Raw genomic sequence first — 23,155 nt, forward strand, 5'->3', positions numbered from 1 at the left:
ATATGGTTTCTAGAAATGAGTGCCCTGAATATCTAATGAGTGCAGGAAGACTCCTTCATTCTCCAGAGTGTACAGTACGAGAGATCTCATCATTCTCACCACAGTCGTCACCTCCTACTTACATCGCACATATGTGTACATTTATAACCAGACACCTTCACCAGCCAAACAAGCCAACACACATACCTCTAACATATAGATCTGGATGTGAAAGCAAAACATTTCTGTTCCAATATCTTCAGTACAGATAGCCTACTTTAATTATCCATACAGCAATCATCATTTTTCATTCAGACCTTTCTAAAGCAATACCCTTTAAAGAACACTAACATGAAGATATCATATGAAAACAAATTGCTTGACCTTTTTAAAAAGGTGAAAAAGGAAAAGTGGTGACGAAAATAAAATGACCTAAAACAAGCAACTAAAAATCTAACGTGCAGTGCAACCTACATTTTTGTGATAATAAAAACGTTTAAATTCAAGTTAACCAACAAACAGCTTACAGCTGAATTTAATCTCAACTAGGCCTCGCTTATGATCACCTTCAATTAACACTTAAGAAAAATGGAGGAAATAGTCTAAGAACACAGTATTTTCTTCTTAGAGTAATTCTATACATCACAAGTTATTGTAAAACGTAATTAAAGAGCTCTGGGTTTTTCGTTAAAATCAGACGATTGGCACAAGACTAAAATTATCCCTTTCAACGTCTATTTCAAGGTAAATGTCTCCCTCTAGTGGCGAGATGTTGAGCCTTAAATTTCCGTGTTACTGGAAATGGCAACACCTACAAATCTACCTCAACATATGGCAACATATCTACCTCAGCTGAAATTGTATTGTATAAAGTCCTATATAAATAAAGGTGACTCGACTCGTTATCGATTACAATTCCACAAAATACCGCTAAAAAATAAACACAAAAAGGAAAATGTTTGACTATTTTACTTTATTAACTGTCATTAGAGTGAGTTTTTGAGCAAATCCCACTAGATGAACATGCACACCCATCAGTATCCATCACCAGCAAAGTGTACAGTAACAGTAAATTCAAGAGAATATGGCTTTGTGTTCTGTATATACATACATACATACATACATGAAAATCCATTCAGCAGCAATACAACACAGAATTCAAGGGTTTCAAAAACAGAAAAACATGTTTATGTGCAAACATACTGTCGTTGAATGTTTCGGCTGTCCTATTCTCGCAACGGCTAGATTTGGTTTGTTCAGAGGAAATGTTGTGTTAATACAAGATAACTGATGTGTATTAGACGCTAGTGAACAATAAACAGGTTATATCATTTATTCAGTAGCTGTGAGCAACAGAAATTGCAAAGGATCAAACCATCATCAATCTGAAAAAGAAAAGAGTTATCATTCTGGGTTATTTACAAAGGCTCTTTATATCACAGCATTCATTTATCCATTAAGATACTTCTTTTGATGCATGTACACTTTTGGCAAATGGCAATGACACTAATGCCCTCGAAAAGCTAAAATATTGAAGTTAATTAAAATCCATAAAAGCTCAATCGGAGTAGTTTTCAAGTTTCATTGTTCATCTGTATTAACAAGGCACACTTGATCCTATATTACTTGTTTATTGGAAGGTGCAGTACTGAAGGTGAGATGAAACCGAATAAAGAAGCAAATCTGGGTTTATGAAACAACCCAGTCATATTTAAACAGACAAGCTCTAGTGACTCTTACATTCGACTGTTTGGAACACCTCTAACATTTAAAGGTTCTATGAATGTACTACTGGAGGTTAGAAAACCAGATGACCTCCTGCAGAAGCTAGCAACCATAGAAGTTTATTCATCAGTGCCTTTTACTGGCTAAACAGAATTGTACGTCCTGAAGTGGCGTCTGAATGCACATAAATGTCTATACTTTGACAATCTATAATGAAAGGCATCAGTATCCCGATATCTCAGTACTGAGAATTAAAGTGGCTTTAATATGCTTGTGGCATAAAGTTGTACAGTTGAACAAGAAACATCTGAGGACTGTGCAAATGTTTACATACATTCAATGGAATCAAGAGCCTAGCCTGTATAATATATGCTTAAACTCTTGCATGTTTCTGTATCTTGAGGCACATTATAATTACATTGTTTGTTATACTATATACTATTTTTTGGAGCAAATTAAAACAGATTCAAATTTGAAAAACGTTTCACCTCTACATATTTCTGAATTGTGAAATCACATGAGTCACAAAGATTCACTTTTATGCATCTGGTAAAGAAACATTTAAACTGTCTTTTAAAAACTGTACGTTTAAATGAAGTTGACTAGAACAAGTCAATCATACAGTTAATATAAAACGAGGATAAAATGTGGTAATACACATCGCATAACCATTTTTGTATGATAAAAGAAACAAAAACATTAAATATGTTTAAGTACTTGTTTTACCCAACCTGTGTGAAAAGTGTATGTCTAACAACTTCTGATGCTTGACTGTTTGAAGTAGTAGCACATGTACAGCGTATTAACTTAAGATGGAGATACTGAGCTTACGAGAGCTCGAAATACCAGAGGAGAACAGATGAGAAACAGTTACATGGTGCCAAAATCTAGCATGATGCCAAAATATAGGGAAATATTCTATTCAAACGGGCTGTAAGGCAACTTCCCGTCTCCAACACAGAGTCCCCGAGTCCAGAGCATAATCCAGCCAGTGCTACATGCAGGCCAAGCAGCCTCTTAAAAGAGCTGGATCATTGATTCCCTTGACTTCCCAACACCAATCCACTTCACTAAAGAAAACACGGAGGAAGTTATATGGATTACAGCAGTGAAACAACCCCATTGCATTGTACACATTCATACTTTACAGTACGTTTGACAACAATGAGCTAAAAATAGAAAAGTTTTTCCTTTCCTTTTTTGAAAAGTTTCACATACAGACAACAACGCTGTCAAAAGGATCCCCGTTCACACGGATCGCAAACACTTCTAAAGCGCTGTAATATGCAAGCCAGGCCATTTTGTTGTTTTGGTTGTCATTACTCACACATATCTATAGACTGAACACGTAATACGCATGCGCATGGCGTCATCGTTTTCACAAATTCATGTTTTTGTAGTTTACACGAACAGGATAACGGTATAGTTTTTGAAAACATGCACTTTGAAACACATTTTCAGAAGTTTGCGTTTTCAGGCCCCAAGTATAATGGCCAAAAAGCACCCAAAAAAAAGTAGTTTATAAAACTGTCGTGTACACTTTTCTAGAACAGTTTTCTAGAACCCTTTTTTTAATACTTTGGTCACTTTTTCAAAACTCTTCACACAGATAGCATAACAGCAGTCTATGTGAGCTAAACTCTAGATTATTTATCATTGTTTTGAAACAAAATGCTTTCAATTACTACATCTTTCAAATGACATGAATTGTTTTACAATTACATTGAACCACCAGCAAAACTAGTCCAATTTGCACGTTTACATACATTTTCAAAACAGTTCAAATTAAGTTCAAAACCTAACATAATACAAAACTGAATAAGACAAAAATTTGCTACATTTCTATAGTAATACCATACTGAACTATATTCCAAATTGGCACAGATATAAATGTTGTATTGTTGATTCCATTCAGCTCAGAAGGTTTCCTTTTGTAAAATGTGGATCAACACTGAACTGACTTGAGCTGAATAATGACACTATTGTCTTCTGTGGAGCTGCTTCACAGCAGAATTAAATTAGTCACATATTTAATTAAATTTGCATCAGTGATCATTATTTTCCTGTTTATCATGTGAAGCTGCTTTGAAACATTCCGTTTTGTTTAAGCACTATATATAATGGTGACTTGACGATAGTGTTTTAGGGCGTTTTCACACCTGTAGATCATTTGCTTTGTTCCGAAACAAGGATTAAAATTGTTACAATGTTGCAAGTTTTTCTTGGTTCGGTTTGGTTTCACAAGTCAACATGGACCAAAAATTAGTTTTAAACGAGTAAACTCTCCTCTCATTGGTCGGCTTTGACTCACTTATGTTCCAGGATTCGGCTCATAGCGGTCATCAGTCAGGATGGATGGACAACAACTCCGCGGGTTGATTGTGGCTTCCTTTTTAGCTGCCATTATATTACTTTATAATTTTTAGCAAGAATCAAGGCTTTGTCTATATTTTTATGTGTTTTGGACAGTTGTTCTGAAATATGTTTGTCGAACAAATTTCAATAAGGCATTTCACATCATCTTTGCTCCAGGTTAACCCAAGATTAATTTTGAGGGGCATTAGAAAAACAAACATTGCTGCTTTTCATGTAACATATATCCCATCATGTATTGTGATAGAGCCTGGTTCGTTGGTCCGTTGGATCGGATTGCTTTCTCACCACAAGCGAACTGCTCCAGAGTTCGTTTGCGATCATGCCGAGACCGAGCACGATTGCTATGTTCACATATGCCTAAACAAACGGAAAAACGCACCATGTTCCGAAACAAATGCTCCGAATGAGCCAGGTGTGAAAACCCCCTTAGATCAGTGAGTGTGTTTTGGTTGACAATAGAGTTATGGAAAAATTACTTCATTTGAGACACTGTATATCAAGTGTTTTGGTAGTTTTAGTGCATTTTGAATGTGAAATTAACTGCAGTGCCAAGTTGAAGTTTGGTAAGGAGAATGTGTGAAGAGTTTTAAAAAAGTGACAAAAGAACTGAGAAATGTGTCCTAGCGATGGTAAAAGTCTTACCAGGCACACACAACTGATCTTCGATGTAGCAGACATATTTTTTTGCATTTTCTGGAAGCTCATCAAAGGTCCGGACAGCAGAAGTGTCTGTATTCCAGCCTGGCAGAGTCTCATACTGCACTTCAACCTTCTGTAGCACTTCTTGGTTTGCTGGGGAAAATGTATGATATTTAACTACACTAGATTTGATCAAATCTATATGTGATGTGAAAAATGCGCTGCTTACCTGGGAAATGTGGGATGGTTTCACCATCTAATTTGTATGCCACACAAACTTTGATCTCAGGAAGCACATCTAAGATGTCTAGTTTGGTGAGAGCTATGCTAGAAGGGCATATAGAGGGATGCATATAAAAACTGTATTTTATAGAACACAAATAAAATAAAAAAACAAACAAAGGAGACATCACTGAACACTCACGCTGTGAAGCCATTAATCATGTGGGCATATTTGATAAGCACCAGATCCAGCCAACCACATCTCCTTTTGCGACCTGTGGTCACGCCCACTTCCTTGCCTCTCGTCTGCAAGAGCTCTCCAGTTTCCTACGAAACAAGTACAGTATGACTGAAGTGCAACATTTAATTATGTTGTGTATTTGTGTGTAAAGATATCTGAAAACCTATAATAAAGAACTTAAACAGTCAAACTTTTTATAGGTTAGTTAGTAACTAATATTAACTAACAAAGAGCAATACATTTTTTTACACTATTTATTTATCTTTGTTAACATTAATTAATAAAAATACAACTTTTCATTGTTAGTTTGTGTTAACTTAGGTCCATTAAATAATATGAATAGATAATGAATTAGTAAATGTTCAAACTAAAATGAACTGAGATTAGTAAATGTTATCTTTCAATGTTAGTTTATGTTAACTAATGTAAACAAATGGAACCTTATTTTAAGGTGTTATCATTTTAATAATTTTGTCATTTGAATTTCATATTTTGTTTTTAGGGTGACCCTGTAACATTCTTTTCAGTGACGACAGAAGAAAAATGTATTTAAACTAATATTTATTAATGTGCACTGTCTCTGCTAAATACACAAAAAGCTATAAGCAAAAATAATAAAATGTTAAAATTCTAAATTGATCTACTGTATTGACAGAATTATTTGACAGTTTGAATTATTAAGTCAACAAAACTGTTGACCTTTCCCTTACCCCACCCTTAAACCAAACCATACCACTAGTCATGTCCCTACCTCACCCATAATCCACCTCAATGGCAGCTAAAGTGATTTGCAATGCAAAATAAGTACATTGTACCCAACAGTTTTTTAATGTAAGTGCATAGTAAAGACAAATAATATAAAGATATAAAGACTAAAAACAAGACCATTTAGACTTTTCCATGTCTATCCCATGGCTTTATGATTTTATTAATTTCCATTGTAGAATACTAATATTTCTGGGTTTTCCATGACCTTGTGAACCCTGCTATTATTTATAAGCAAATATTAAGTCATTGTAATGAAATGTAATAAGGAACAGGATATCATAAATGTCACTCACACTTTAGTTTGCGGAACACATTCATTATTAACTACGACTTTTGCCTCAATAAACTCCTAATTTACTGTTTAATAGTTAGTGGTAGTTTAGTAATAGTGTAGTGGTTAAGATTAAGTATGAAGTAGGTTTAAGAGATGTAGAATATGGTCATGCAGAATAATGCATTAATATGTGCTTTATAAGTACTAATAAACAGCCAATATGCAAGCTAATAAGCAACTAATTAATAGTGAGAACTAAAGTGTTACAATTTCTCATACATAATATATTCATTGTCATGTAGCGTTATAGATTACTGACAGCTGTTCCTCCGGACTTATTATTCCTGTTTAAAACTTTTGTAAAGTCAGAAAAAATATTCATGTGAATGCTTGAATGCAAGGGAATATGAACAGTAGTGAGAGCTCAATAAGTATCCAAACACTGCAGGAAATAAAAGAGCTGCTTACGTTGCTCTGTTCAGTAGGGAAAGCACCAATCCCAACTCTCGTGGTGTATGCTTTGACTACTCCATAGACTTCACCAACGTTCTGGGGTGGCATGCCCAGACCCGTACACACCCCTCCCACAGTGCAGTTTGAGGAAGTCACGAAAGGATAAGTCCCTAAAAAAAGAGCATCACATCAATGCTGCGTGTCAGTGAAATGGGAAACACTTTATTTTGATGCGTCCAAAATAAAAAAGTAACTTTGCAACTACTTGTCAACTTATTTTACTAACCCTAACCCTAACAAACAGTCTACTAATACTCTAATGAGACTTAGTTGACAAGTAGAATGCATAAAGTGGACCATAGAAATAAAGTGTAACCATAAAGGGTTAGTGAAGCTTTAGGCAATGACAATTATATCACAGTAATAGACCTCTGCATCTGTCATTTTTGTATTTTAAAAAAAGCTAGCTTAAGATCACATCACATAACCATAAACACAGTGAAGAATAAATACAAGCTAAGTATAATCTATTTTAATAAAATAAAATAAAAAATAATAAAATAAATAAAAAACAAAATGAAATAATAAAATAAAATAAAAAGTGTGAAGTGTCTGATGTGTTTGTAAAGCTTTAGACAATGTAATGACAATTATCTTTATTACTGTATATACTGTACAGAAACAGGCATCAATGTCTACATTTACTTTTTTTTTTAAATAGGTGCAATAAAGTCATGTCAAATAACCATAAAAATAAAAACATTAGGAACTATAATAAAAAATGTTTGACGCGGTGAAGAATAAATAAGCAAAGTTAAACCTATTAAAATAAAATAAAATAAAATAAAAGGAGTGAGGCTTACAGCAGTGAAACAGCTGGTTAGCAAATTGCATAATCTTACGTTACACATGGCTGTGTGTTTCCGTGTATCCATTACTCACCAAAGTCAATGTCCAGCAAGGCAGCATTGGCACCTTCCACCACGATCTTTTTTGGAGGTCCATGTAGCGCCTCATACATGAAGAAGACTCCATCTCTCACCATGTGCTTTATCCTATCTACATACGTCTGGAACAAAAAAGTCAATGTCATAACCGATATGATACTGATATGTTGTGCATCTCTACCTCCTTTAGTTAGTTGTAAGTAAGTAAGCTTTATTTCTATAGCACCTTTCACAGACAGAAGGCCACAAAGTGCTTCACAACAGAAAAATTACATCAAAAATATACAGATAATATAAAAGGCCAAGACAATACGAGATCATGTCAACCCAAAGGTAGCTCATTTGAAACCTAAACAAATAGATGAGTCTTTAGTTTACACTTGGAGGTATCAATACAGTCAATAAAGCGCAAAGAGGGCGGAAGATCGTTCCAAAGCCTAGGAGCAACAGCCTGAAAGGATCGGTCACCTCTAGTACGAAAACGAGTGCGTTACAAAAATTTTACAAAAATCTGAACTGGTATCCTAAAAGTCCTATAAAAACTTGTAATCCTAACCAACAGCTTCTCACCTTGAGTTTCGCAAGTTCCCCCTCCACATCGATCTCCAGAGAAGGGTACATAGACTTATACTGAGAGGCCAAATTTTTAAATCTGTGAAAAGAGACATGAGACTGCTCAGTATACACTGTGATAGGCTAGTAGCGTGATCAGTTGCTCTTCCATTGTTTCTGGTATGGATTAAGAAGTGTTTTTACAGTGGGTGAGGTTTAACACCATCAATGGAATGTGACATGAATTGGTAAAATAGTTGAGTTGTTAAGTTCAGTTGACAGATAAGCACACCCTTACCTCTCTGAGAAATCCTTAAAGTCAGCCAGAAGGTCACATATCCTCAGGCCACTGCGAGCTGCTTTTGCTGAATACACGGGGCCGATTCCCTTCTTGGTTGTTCCCAAACTAGATGGTGAAACAAAAACAAGGTGAGACTCATGAGTGATTATTCATGTGCATTAGATAGAGAAGACTCTCTTTCGATGTTAGGTGTATTTCTATGCTTTAAAACAGGGGTCTACGACTTTTTCCGGGACCCCTAAGTAGATAGAGACAGGGCAGGGACACTCTGTTACATATATTCAGGGATTCCGCAGGTTTTATGAAGGTAAATATAAGACATTTTTAAGACAAAATAAAAAAATTAAGGGATAAATTGAAGGGAACACAATACGTCAATATGTTCTCTAAGTGTAAATGTCTAGGGAGAAACACAATGAGGTGTATTTTCTTTTTACATTTTTAATTCATTTTAAGACACATTTACTACAAATGCAAAATGACTAATATGCTAAATAAAATATAAATATTCTGTGAAAGTGATCAAAATGAAATGAGTTTAATTAATGTTAATTAAAATGAATTTATTATTGAGATTAAAACCAGTACAAATATATGCCAGTGGGCTGAGAAAAAAATCAACTTAATTCAAGTGCATTAATTTTCAACACATTGAAAGATATTTAACATTAATTTTAAGACTTTTTCATTTGCATCTCAAGTAAATGCATTTTGATTTAAGGACTCAAAATGCATGGATGATTTAAAACGTTCTATTTATCAAAGAATCCTAAAAACAAAAAAAACAATTATTACTTATCATTATTATTACGTTTCAAGAAAAAATATTAAGCACAAATTGTACAACTTTATTATATGAATGATAAAGTTTTTAACATTGATAATAAGAAGAAATGTTTCTTGAGCAGAAAATCAGCACATTAAAATTATTTATGAAGGATCATGTGACACTGAAAACAGGATTAATGATGCTGAAAATTCAGCTTTGCCATCACAGGAATACATTTATAATGTCAAAAACAATTTCACAATATTACTGTTTTTACTTTATTTTGATTTCAAAAGGTAACAGCTTTTCTAAAGGGTTCTCTTCATGTTAACAAATTGAATGTAAGAGTAAGAGACTATTTTCTTCTAATAATTCTTGCATTAGAAGACAATGAGTGAATCATTATTGATGTACATAATCATTTATTTGTACACTACATTTTAACTTAAGTCTACATGTTTTAATGTAAGAGTGACTAGGAAATATTCAGCTGAACTTCAGCCTCTTTCCTTAGCTTTGATTGAAGTTAACTTGTGTTTGTCAGAGAAAAATCCACATTAACTCACATCACATTATTGTAAATGTGCCAGGTTTAGCCAATATTATATTTAATATTAAATATTAGATGGTATTAAGATTGAAAAGTATTTCCTTTTAACTTCGCAAGACATTATTATTTATAATTATATATAATTTATTTCAAATAAAAAAAAAAACCTCTGGGATAGGAACGTGCCTGTATTATCCAAGTCTAAAACATCTAATGTGTCCATTATAAAACAAATGCAAAAATACAGATAAACCAGTCAGCTACCAAGATCAACAAGAGAAGTTAGAAAAGCCTCAACTACATCTCTCAAAGCATTTTTTCTTTTGTTATGAACTCTTGTCATAACATGTTGCTAGCGTGTTGTATGCGTGTGCATAAAGCAGGGTTTTTACTTTTTGCCAGCTTGCTGTTGCCTCTCCTGTTCCTGGACTCCATCCACAGCTTGATGGAAATCAAACACTAGAGGCAGGAGAGTGTATACATTACAGTGAGACAGAGCACTACTGTGCTGGAACTCATCTCTCGGAGCTCTGAACCCAACATGCCAAAGCAGGTCACCATAACAACACTTGTGTTGACTACAATGGATCCCAGTGTCCTTTCATTATAACGGCTCCTGCTGAGAATCTTGAATTACCACAATACACTGAAGGCATAATAATTCAAACACCATTAATTTCACTGGATATGCTATTCTATTAAGTTTTAAAGGACTGTTTGATTATGTGACATTTGAGAGCTGTATCTGCCCACTTCAAATCCCAAAAACTAAAAACTAAATAACAAACATAAAGAAAGCAGGAGAGTAAAAATGTATTAAAGAATCAAATAAAATTTCCACGCATTAATAAGAGAATTTTAGATAGATAGCTAGATTTGCAGTTCCTGAAGGAAATGCCCAGTGTTTGCAAGGCATCAAAAGAACTTTAGGCTGTAAGCTTTAGGATTTCATTACATCGTTTTTTTTTTCTCCCAGAAATATTTCACAGTGCAAAGTTTGTTATAAATGGTTCATATATATAAAGAAGACAAATATTATGACAATCTCATGGACATCCGTTACACTTTGAATGTAGAGAGATAAATGGTGGCTTTTAAAATGTAATCTTAAATTTCTTGATCAAGTGCAATGTTTTTGTTGTTGTAAAAAAGGTCAAAATCCAAAACCCCTAATGTACTTCATGTACATAAATGCATTCATTTGGCTTAAGTTACATACACTACCATTCAAAAGCTTGGGATCGTTCCGATTGATCTTTTCTATTCATCAAAGTACACTCTCAGAAGAAAAGGTACAAAAGATGTCATTGAGGCACATTTGAAATAGAAAACCGTTATTTTAAATTGCAATCAATTTCACAATATTGACGTTTTCACTGTATTTTGAGCAAGTAAATGCAGCCAATGAACATAAGTATGGAGCCCCTAAAGGAACATGGTGGTGTTTTCTCGCAAATGTTTGCATTTTCCCCTCCCATCTCATAAAGTTTCCATCACCATGTCCCTTTAGGGGCTCTGTACGCAAGAGACTTCATTCAAAAAACAAAGGTTTGAATGGTAGTGCAAGTGTATTCAGCATTTATTTTAAAATAACTATGAATCCAAAATAATCAAATCATATTCTGACCAAATTGCATGATGACATTATTTAGTAATGACATTGTAATCAAATCAAATTGTTTACGGCCCTACAAAGCCACATTTTGCCTGTAGCTCTGAATGTAATTCAGGGATCTGATAGTGTTTATATATCATGGGAGCCATCAGCCTACCGATGTGTGCCCGATCAGAGATGATGAGCCTTTTCTCCCAGCCTTCCAGACCTGCGAGCAAAATCACTGTTAGACTCCTGTCAGTACTCATTGAAACTCAAATATAAAGCACAAGGGCACAAACAGATAAACACAAACCTTTTCCTTTCCGCAAATTCTTCTCAGCCTCCTCGAATAGGCCCGGCAGGTGAATGACTACACCATTACCTGTAATCAAATGAGCAGCTGTCAGTCACACGGTCCAATATCAGTGCTTTCACACTACACTAAACCCTGAGTTAACTTCATCTTTACCCTGGGAAAAAGGCCAATTTTAACCCTGGAGTGTTAAATAATGTGGTGCTAGAATGTTACAGTGAGTTGTTTAGCAACAGATAACTTACCTCATTAATATTCATGCATAGAAACTTGTTTCTTGTGTCACGCTGTGCACAGTTTCAGTGGCAACACTTCCACAGATGGACATGCAATTTATTGTCCAATGAACATTATTAACTTTGTATATATGCAAATAAGAACATTGACCCTTACAAAGGTGGAACAGTTTACCTCTCTCCTAGCTGTGTAGAATTAGTGTTTTAAAAAATTAATGTTCAGCCTAGAATTCTTTAGCCACTACAATTGTTACCAAATTCAGTGAGTGTTGTAATGTTGCTCCCTTGGTTTTGTTATTACACTGTATATTATAGAAAATTAATTTAATAAAACATTAGCATGTTTTAAAATTGTACAGTGTGAAATCTTGAAACCTGGAACAAGAGGTTAAGAATTATCCTGGATCTAAAAAGCCCAAATGTGTCAGTTCAGGAGCTGGAATGGATAGGAAAGTTAGGAATACTGGCAAGAAATATTAAACCTGTACAAGCTGAGTATGCTTGCATTAAGTAGTTAAGTGCTTTGTATAAGGAACATAAAGCATTTCGTATAGATCATACTAATATACAGTGCTGACATATGAATCAGAAGGCTAGAACACAATGGTGGCCATTAGCAAAATTGGATCTTTGCAAATAAATTGCATTGAATGCACTCAGCTATATTAGTCTGGATAAGCTGGCAAGCATCCAGAATCTCTAATAGGAGAGGGAGGCATCCTCAAAGTAAGGACGATCAATACAGATCTTTATGCTGTACTGGTTGCATACAAGCCACACTACACAAAAAGAGGGGGGTAATTTGACATACTCACCAATGAAGGCGGTGACTTTAGGGTTGATAATCCCACTGGGTAGAAGGTGGAAATCATATTCCACTGAATCAACCACAACCGTGTGTCCTGCATTGTTGCCCCCCTACAGGAGAGAATAACACAAAGACTTTTCAATCCTTGAGAAGATACAATTTTAAATAAAAACTTTACAAAAAATAAATAAAACATTTTGGGATAGTTCACCCCTAAAATTTAAGTTCTGTCATCATTTAGTACCCTCATGTCATTCCAGAACATCATGACTTTATTTCTTCTGTAGAACATAAAAGATATTTTAAGAAATGCCTCAATGTTTTGTCCAACCATACAATGGAAATCAATGCACTTCAATATTTGTTTTTGTACCTTAAAGTTCTTTTGTTCCACAAAAGAAAGCAAGCTTTTGGTTGAACTATCCATATAGCTAACATGAAGCATTCCTATGGTATTGTACAGACATGCTTAGACAAACAGTTGAGAAATGGAAAATTTGAAGCATATAAACACTGATTTTGGTGTTCGGTGTGGATTTAATGTGAGAATAGCTCTACTGCTCCATTAGACAACATACAAGGAGGAATTCAGACGCACACATTCCAGTCATTCACATTCAAGTTCTGCAGAGTTTCAATTGCTTCATTTCATTTGATTTTTCATTACTAGATTCCATCCTTGTTGAACTTGACACATAACTAAAGAGCAGGAAAACCATAGATTACAGAGCACCCTTGGTATGCCAACTGCTGTTACCATCCTTAAGAATCGTCAAGAGGTCTCACGTGTCGGTTTTCAACATGGCGTCAATCAGCTCTGACCTCATGCCATGTCTAAGGGGGTTCCCACAAAGTGTGCTTAATAAATCAGTCTTTAATCCAGCAAGAAACAGTGCAGAGCTATTTCCGGACAGGTCTCCTTTGACCAGTTTAGTAGTGCATGTGTGTGGATGCCTCTCCTTTTAGATCCATTTACGATGTTCTCATACCCATGGTGACCAAAAGCGTTGCTTGCTTTAGCATTACTATTATGGACTCCTATTACAAGGTTGCTTTTAAATCAAAGGGCCCAGCCTGGGAGATTTAAACACAGATTGAACCGATACATCATATGTTGCAGCATGCTGACAATTAGAAACTTGAGGGGCATTGGATTCATGTAATGAATGTGGTGTTTGTGTAAGCAAAATAATTACAGCATAGTACTAAAGGATTAATCTGTTCTATATTGTAAAACATGTAATAAACAGGTTTAACATTTATTTATGCAATTAGAGTGAACAAACATTCGCAATCCATATTGTTTTCATTATTTCCAAGTGGAATATAATTTAATGAGGAAAGAACATGTAGGTCGGGATTTGACTCCATTGGGAAGAGAATGGATTGTGAAAACTGAACCCATACAGTTTGGTAACGTCAGGAAATAAATTGGGATTTTTTTCTTTGAAATATTCTGCACAATTAATTAGTACACGTTGTATAAAGATAATAAACAGGATCAATTCTGATTTCATGTTGACAAATTTGTATCCATACCACACTGTATTATAAGATGTGGCGTCTAGGGAAAATACTAATAGTATAGTTTGTTTCAAAGAAAACTCAGAATAGCTGAGTCAATAACATGGAAAATTACTTTCATATGATGTTTGTCACATTTTCTCTCATGACTGTCTCTGGGGTTTTAGGCTGTGTTGGATGACATCCAGTGTTCCAAACCTAGCAGGCTAAAAGTGGCTAGAATGAGTGATCTGCTCCAATTTCTGTTTGAAGAGGAACAAGGGGTTGAGTAAGTAATACAGGGATTACTAGCAGAGTTACCACTTTATCACCCACAATGACACAGTGCACCAGGCGTTCCATCCGCATTAAAAATGCAGTTGAAAAAGTACAGAACCAAAAACTAGTTTGATTGAATATTGTTTTGTCTGTTGACTGAGATTATAATGTTGCGTTCTATCTGGCTTGGTTTGTTTTGTGTGGTAGTATAAAGGGAGTATTGTATGATTACATTTTAATCAGTTGATTCATTTCTGGCTGTTCAAACAAGAAAAATCAGCAAGAAACTGGAGTATGTAAAAAAATAAAAGTATTTGGGGCCTAATTGATTAACACTAGGTCTAAATCGGCAGCATAATTATCAGCAGGCAACATAGTTGGACTCACTGATAAAAACAGCTGCACATTACACAGTTAACATGCTTGACCACCACAACACTCACTGCAGTCAAGAGATCTCCACAGAGATTGAATAATCAAGCTGACCCCAAGGATTCAGACATTCCTGTGATGTATGTTTAAAATAAGTTAAGACTCTTAAGTTAAAACAATAAGTGGCCGATATATTGTCTGAAACAAATTGTGTCAATTACAGAGTCAATACAGCAAATCTTATCGATATATCTATCTGTCAGAGCAACAGATGGCCGTTCATTCTCGTCAGACTTGGTCTAACGGGCTGATCAAGAAAGAAATGTGATAGCAAAAGTGTAGCTTAATTAAAGGATGTTCATAAACACTTACACTCACCTAAAGGATTATTAGGAACACCATACTAATACTGTGTTTGACCCCCTTTCGCCTTCAGAACTGCCTTAATTCTATGTGGCATTGATTTAACAAGGTGCTGAAAGCATTCTTTAGAAATGTTGGCCCATATTGATAGGATAGCATCTTGCAGTTGATGGAGATTTGTGGGATGCACATTCAGGGCACGAAGCTCCCGTTCCACCACATCCCAAAGATGCTCTATTGGGTTGAGATCTAGTGACTGTGGGGGCCATTTTAGTACAGTGAACTCATTGTCATGTTAAAGGAACCAATCTGAAATGATTCGAGCTTTATGACATGGTGCATTATCCTGCTGGAAGTAGCCATCAGAGGATGGGTACAGGGTTGCCATAAAGGGATGGACATGGTCAGAAAAAATGCTCAGGTAGGCCGTGGCATTTAAACGATGCCCAATTGGCACTAAGGGGCCTAAAGTGTGCCAAGAAAACATCCCCCACACCATTATACCACCACCACCAGCCTGCACAGTGGTAACAAGGCATGATGGATTCATGTTCTCATTCTGTTTACGCCAAATTTTGACTCTACCATCTGAATGTCTCAACAGAAATCGAAACTCATCAGACCAGGCAACATTTTTCCAGTCTTCAACTGTCCAATTTTGGTGAGCTCTTGCAAATTGTAGCCTCTTTTTCCTATTTGTAGTGGAGATGAGTGGTACCCGGTGGGGTCTTCTGCTGTTGTAGCCCATCCGCCTCAAGGTTGTGCGTGTTGTGGCTTCACAAATGCTTTGCTGCATACCTCGGTTGTAACGAGTGGTTATTTCAGTCAAAGTTGCTCTTCTATCAGCATGAATCAGTCGGCCCATTCTCCTCTGACCTCTAGCATCAATAAGGCATTTTCGCCCACAGGACTGCCGCATACTGGATGTTTTTCCCTTTTCACACCATTCTTTGTAAACCCTAGAAATGGTTGTCCGTGAAAATCCCAGTAACTGAGCAGATTGTGAAATACTCAGACTGGCCCATCTGGCGTCAACAACCATGCCACGCTCAAAATTGCTTAAATCACCTTTCTTTCCCATCCTGACATTCAGTTTGGAGTTCAGGAGATTGTCTTGACCAGGACCACACCCCTAAATGCATTGAAGCAACTGCCATGTGATTGGTTGATTAGATAATTGTATTAATGAGAAATTGAACAGGTGTTCCTAATAATCCTTTAGGTGAGTGTATATAGACAGTTATAGGCCTAGCTCACAAAGATTTCAGTACATTCCTGTAAAATAGGCTGGGCTAAAGATAGCTTCTGGTTGCGGCATCAGATCTGTAATTAATTATACTGTAAGAGTTATGAAAGAATGACCATTTCAAATCTAAAACATTTAACAAGCGGACATGCCTGGAAAACCATAAATAAGAGAGCCTTGATTTGTTTTTCCCAATATTGTACTTATAAAACAGATTTAACCACACAAACTAGGCTTACATGAAAAGAGTTTAATCTGCAAATAAAATGGATATCACAAAAAGAGGTACAGCATGCAATGGCTGTTCAGACTGCTTCATATTTGATCCAGTTTCTGGACCAACATATCAAATTGGTGTGACACGGAACAGCACGATGGCCTTTCTTCCATTGCATCTGCCCATAAGGAAAACCAGTCAGACTGCTGAGTGCAGTGTTTTTATAAAAAGACGAACACTATCTCATTTCTATTCCATCCATTTGCACAGCAGACACATGACGGTTTGCATAGTGCACCATAGTTTAAATGCATTTAAATGCAGTCACAACCTTGGCAGAAACTAACTTCTTAGGAGAGAATCCTTGCAATGTGAGCCTGTTATCAATTCCAAGCATAGCGACAGGGGGGCGTAAACCGGCCTGCAACCAAAGTGCAGTAGTGTGCTCTCAAGCATAACACATAACACAACACAACCACTGGGGCAAGCATACCACAACAATTTGCCCAGTTGTCCCTAAAAGTCCTTTCCTTTCTTCACAAATCTAAAAATGTAAAATCAACTAGTGTACGTAAAAAAAATATTTTTTTAAATAATCAAATAATTGAACAGATGTATACGTGAGTGTGTGCGTGTGCATGTGTGTGTGTGTGTATCTGGTTAAGTGAGACCACAGCGGTGTCCAAATTTCATAAGGCTATTATAGTGACACCTGTTTCTTTCTGACGTGCAATGGGAGATATGTTGACACATGATGGAGCAATATGCTATGTAAACTTTACTTACCTGAACCAACTGCCTAACAACAGATATGTATTTTTAATTGATGGAAACAACCATTTTAAAATTCTCTAATATTACCATGTTTTTCATGACCAACGAAAAACTGTAATAAGAGGTCACTGTTTCTTGAGTAGTGAGAAGTTGAGGTATATTGAGTAATATGGGTCAGCAACACCATCAGATGGCCAAAAACAATTGTCAAGTGTTTTTACAAACTAAAAGTAAAGTGATGAAAGCTAATAAAGGTATTAGTAAAGCAAAGGCCTACTGTTACATTTTTTTACCTCTTCCCTCTCTAAACACAAAGAAATGTTTTCTTCAAATGTGTATAGGCTATTAATATTTCTGTTTAATGTAGGCTATATTAAGTATTGAGTTCTGAGAACAGGTGGTTTTACAGGTGGTTGATTGGTGTTATATTTTGTATAAAATATAAACCCAATTTAATTGTTACTTTTAAACAATTCTATTCTAATGAATGAAAGTATAAATGTTGTTAAAGGCAGGTAAAGTAGTAGAACATCATGTCTGAAGAATTGGTGAGCTGCAGGAATGTACAAACATTTATAACAAGAGATAACCGCAGAAAATCAAAAAGCTGGAGATTAATGTTGAGTAACCATTACTTTAATTATTAACAATACAACATCTGATTTACTGTAATACTCATAAATACCACACATTCCAACGTAATAGACTTCAATGGAGTCCTGCGCTCGTGTCAACAAAAGAGTCTGTGTTTACATCTGTAGGCTACAGAACACCCCGGATAATAAAATATGTACTAAATAACATCTAGTAAGATTGCAGGCCTCCAATGGGCAGACAGCGCTTCGATATCGCATAATTCAGTCAAGGTGACATTAGCAAACACCCTACATAGTGCACTGCTAGCGTAGCTAAAATAGTACTAGTACGCAGCGCACTGCATTTTATTTGACGTCGCTCGCGTGCAGACAGACAGCTTTTCGATAACAATGGAAGCGCGCTGTAATTTCTATTTCCGCTATAATAAAACAGCAGCTAACCGCTTCACAAGAATTGGCCAGCAAACAAATCCTATAATCACATGCTATACGAACACTCACAGCACTGAACATTCATTTCACTACTACACAGGCTGCTCACTGATGCCATGAATATTTCCGTACAAGGTTGTTGATGATGTACCCTACGTTACACAGCGCATCACTACACAACCCACCGGATATATATTCGCATATTCAGAGTAAGTAACTGAGTAGTGCTCATAAACTAACCTGACATCTGCAGACCATATCAGCGTCCTGAGCCAGCAGGTCCACCACCTTTCCTTTCCCTTCATCGCCCCACTGCGCTCCGAGCACCACGGTCACTCTGTTGCCCACACTTGGACTCGTCACCCGGCTCGTACTGTCCTCGTCGTGGGATCCTTCGTCCTGTGACTGTGCGTTCCCGCTGTCTGACATGACTGTATCCCCTCTGCTCTCCATGCAGCTCCGCAATGCTCGTCCTACACACGAACAGTCGCGCACCTGAGACACCGAGGGCGGAGCACCGCTTGCGTACCAGCGTCTCCACGAAGTGCTTCTCACTGCAGAGCCAAATGACGTCCAGCCTCCCCTCTCTGGACGTCCACGATCTAGTCCAGCTCCACCTCTGTGGATCTATTGGATGGAGGGATAGAGTTGTGGCAAAGCCACTTGCTCAGGTATTAACCAGCTCATTTTCTTTCACCTTTTAATTACACTACAAACTACTTTAGAAACATATTTGCCCAAAAAAGTTCCCCAATTCCCCCCATGTCCATCTGAAATGGATCTGAAAATGCCACTCAGGTGAGACTTTTAAGAAATATTTGTTGCATGCAAGTTGCATTGTTCCCTGTCAAGACCATGTGGTTTATGATGCTGTTCTGTGTGCTGTAGACTGTTAGAATATGGATAATTGATCCAGAAAACAACAACACTGCAATGATTCACTCTGTCTGTAGTAGGATCAAGTCTTCTTAAAAAACCTATGCAACATTTTGGTTATGTATAGGTTGTTTTGAGTGCCTGTCAAATCATTGTCACTGGACTACATTTGGTACAACGGTGCAAAAGGCACACCTTAAGGAAAATGCTTTTCATAGTGTATGATTGCTGAAAAAATATTATGTTTGTATTGAACATAATGGAGCAACAGATTTTGTGTGAAAATAAAACAAAAAAAATATTTTTTTTTGTTTAAAAAAACAATCTTAGAAAAGTATGAGGTGGCGAGGGAGGCCTTTTACCCCACACATGGGGTAAAAGGAGCAGCATGGGGCAAAAGGCACACATGTTTGATACAAATACTTTAAGTTTTTAATAATGTCTAAGTAAATACTTGTTCAAAACAATCACTTTAGCAAAGTTTGTACTATTTTCTGCTTATAAATCAAAAAGTTCAGTAAATATACTGTCATTAAAAAATATTATAAAAATACAAAAACAAAATGATTTAAAAAAGATTCTGAAAGCATTGAAGGAGATCATATTTAATATATATTTACAGTAGTAACAATCAATTATATTTTATGATAATAATATTAATATATATTTTTAAATATGATGGTTTTATTATAAATAAATTTGTGTGATTATCTCTAAGGTGAACACCCAATGATATTTACCATCTGAATCTTACCATGTCATGTCAACAAATGGAAAAGTCAGCCAGCTGTTTATTATCATGTTTATTATTGTGCCTTTCCCCCCAACAGCACGGGTGCCTTTTACCCCAAATACTGTACCATACTTTTACATATTCTTCTGTTATTGAAAAACTGTTGCTTTTATTACCTTTAACAAAACTAAAAATCATTAAGACGACCTTTGTCTCAAAATATATTTACTCATGTCTGACAAAAACTTGTTCATGACCAAGAATGCTTTCCTGTCTTATGAGGAGATAAAGGTTGATCCCAGCGAATTGCTTATGCCAGCTGAAGGTTATTACACTATTTTTTCGAAACCGTCTTATTGTTAAATGGCTTGAATTCCACATAGGAGATGTTCTTTTCTGGAGAGACAACAAGGATATAATATTGAGGATGAATCCAATTAAACTGCTAATTGAAGGCGCTAATGGCCTGAATTTTAGGACTCGGTGTACAGATTGCAAATGCACAGCAAATGAGTTGTTTTCTTAATAATCGGTTACAAAAACGTGGATTGTCTCTTCAACTTCACTTGTAAGACTTTGAACTTGCTTCAGTTCTTGCATGGAGAGACCACAAGCTTTACAGAAGTGAAATCAGCTATGTTAAAGGTTTTGAGTCTCAAATCGAATAATGGAATAATGGAATTCAAAGCGAATAATGGATTCCTCTAACTAACTTAAGCCAAGAAGCCAGTGGTATTCTTCATGTGGTTGTGGGTGAGTGGCAGAAATCAGCTTTTTAGATGTGCCAGCAGAAGTCAACCTGTCACTCACAAGAGATCACAGCAACTTCCGTTTCATTACAAATTTAAAAATAACGATTCCAAAAGAGCGATTTTGCAGCAATGCCATAGTAGAACCATTTTGGGTTCCCCAAAGACATTTTTGTGAACTGTTCTTATGAGAACCAGTTTTTTTCTTAGTGTAAAACACATTTTAATAATCTAAAGAATCTTTTCCACTTCAAAGAAACTTTTGTGCAATGGAGCGAGAGAGAGCAAAGGGCACTATGTGTCAAAAATCAAAACAGTTGTTTTCCAAAGTTTGTTTTTCAAAGTGTAAGGAAACCAGACATGCTGCAATACATTGAGAGTGGTGATGTTAAAAACTGGTAAATAATGTCAAAACCGGAGATTTCAGGAGAAATGCGAACCAAATCAAAGATGCATAAAAAACAAAGGTGTCCAAAATGTTACATGCTAATATTTGGTCTGGTTTCAGAGTCAGTAAGTATGCTCCAGTGAAAACTTTGTGACTTGTGTGAACTTTGATGAGCCCAAGAACACTACAGCACTGTTAAACATACGGTACAAAAACAATGTTCAATATAAACAAGAATCCAAATCTGATGTGACTGAGAGTTGATGTAACTATTGAACTTTACGATGTGTTAAAGTAACACTATGTAGTTTTTCAACCTTCATAATATATTTCCAAGACCCTTGTGATGGTACATCGACTTACAATAGGTTAAATGACACGTCTGCCATAGCCTGGTCTTTATCGCTTTTACTGGCACTATGTAACTTCGGGTTTCGGGTAGTAACCGGAGCACAAAAAGAACTACAAAATTCGACTGCTTTACGGCATACATAATGTGTTTCTTCGTTTGTGATGTCTTTCATAAAATCATGCATCATACTCTACCTTGTCTGTGGCCATTGTTGATTCCAAAGCCGGTGCTGGATAAACAGCGAGCGTGCGCGTGCGACAGCAGGCTGCGGTAGGCTAAATTATTTACGACAGCGGTAATGGACAATTCCGCTTCCAACCTATAGGGCGACCGCAGAGGAAAAGTTCCTTGGTGTTGCTTTAAAACATTTTGGTGTTCTGCTGATGAGGCCAAAAACTGCTTACCACATGTTTACATAAAAAGATGAACAAATTATTAAGACATAAAACACAACGTCTGTTTTCTGGATCAGACCTAAAAGACCGATGCCTAAAACACTAGTGTCAACACATTGTGAGACATACACAAAAGAAACGTGCATGACTGTGCTGTGAAATGCACATCTTTAAGTGTTATAGCTTTAACAGCAAAACTCCCTTCATGGTGTTTCGTAGACAGACCAGAAAGATGTTCTAGAAGAAATATAATTTTTTTAGTCTTAAACACTCTCATGTAGAAGGACTGTTATTTAATTCTCTTTATGCTGTATTTGTTCATGTTTTTCATAAATTCCTACGAACATGTTTGACCACCACGCTCGGAGACTATAGTCTTTAAAAACTATACAAAATCAAAAAGAAACAAAATGTAAACAGCGTCATCGACTAGTAGATAAAATGTCATTTACAAACATTCAAACGGATTACAAGTGGATTTTCTGTATTTGTTTTAAATGGCTCTTGCTGTATTTACTTTTTTAATAAGTTGACCTCTAGAATTTACTTCTGTGCAAACATAATTTTTTATTTTATCTGCAGTTTTTTCCAGAGTGTGGAACTTTGTCTAACACCCTTAAGCTTTAATGAATGTGCATCTCCCAGTGCAAGTAAGATGTGATTCAGTTGTAATAGTTTAAGAGGACTGTGCTAAAGGACAGATGCTTGAAAATATTAGGCTTGAAAGATCTGTAAGACTAGAGAAACTGGAAGAACTGGAAGAGAGCGCAACTCTCTGAGAGAATAAAGGAAATCTATATGGGTTAATGTGAATAATTATCTTACAGTATTACACATGTTTGATATCATTTGAAATTTCTCAGTGCGACTGGTGCCAAGGTCTTAATCTCAAAGAAGTAAACCAAAAAGGTAATAAGGTATTTAAGAGTTAAGAGATAATTCGCAAACATAGGCGGGTGTGTCTTCCAGGCAAATGGCCTCAAGCTCTCAGAAGGTGTAAACTCAAATCAAATTTCCATTGTTAGCAAATGGTTCCATGTAAATCAACTTCTGCCCCCAGTAAGTCTGGACTTGTGATTAATGTGAATTCCCACTGTGAACTCATGTTTACATTGGAAAAGAGGTTTCTG

At 36.1% G+C, this 23,155-nt stretch overlaps 1 protein-coding gene across 2 annotated transcripts; it reads right to left on the reverse strand.

Annotated features, from left to right (window-relative positions):
* Window positions 1-935: 935 nt before the first annotated feature.
* Window positions 936-19,079, reverse strand: adss2 (adenylosuccinate synthase 2). 2 transcript variants are annotated; one of them, XM_077237353.1, is made up of 13 exons: window positions 18,773-19,079; window positions 12,758-12,860; window positions 11,707-11,775; window positions 11,569-11,619; window positions 10,189-10,255; window positions 8,475-8,582; window positions 8,195-8,276; window positions 7,620-7,746; window positions 6,693-6,847; window positions 5,144-5,268; window positions 4,949-5,046; window positions 4,723-4,872; window positions 936-2,774 (listed from the first exon to the last, which is right to left on the reverse strand). In XM_077237353.1, the coding sequence occupies exons 1-13, from the start codon at window positions 18,983-18,985 to the stop codon at window positions 2,722-2,724; spliced, it is 1,401 nt and encodes a 466-aa protein (XP_077093468.1). In that variant the 5' UTR covers window positions 18,986-19,079; the 3' UTR covers window positions 936-2,721. The 2 variants fall into 2 exon arrangements, with proteins under 2 accessions (XP_077093468.1, XP_077093469.1); XM_077237354.1 differs by lacking the exon at window positions 10,189-10,255 and having other exon boundaries at window positions 18,773-19,032.
* Window positions 19,080-23,155: the final 4,076 nt, after the last annotated feature.

The sequence above is a fragment of the Siphateles boraxobius genome, unplaced genomic scaffold, assembly GCF_051911475.1.
Source record: "Siphateles boraxobius isolate OS27281-9 unplaced genomic scaffold, OSU_SipBor_1 20, whole genome shotgun sequence".
In the NCBI taxonomy this organism is placed as follows: domain Eukaryota; kingdom Metazoa; phylum Chordata; class Actinopteri; order Cypriniformes; family Leuciscidae; genus Siphateles; species Siphateles boraxobius.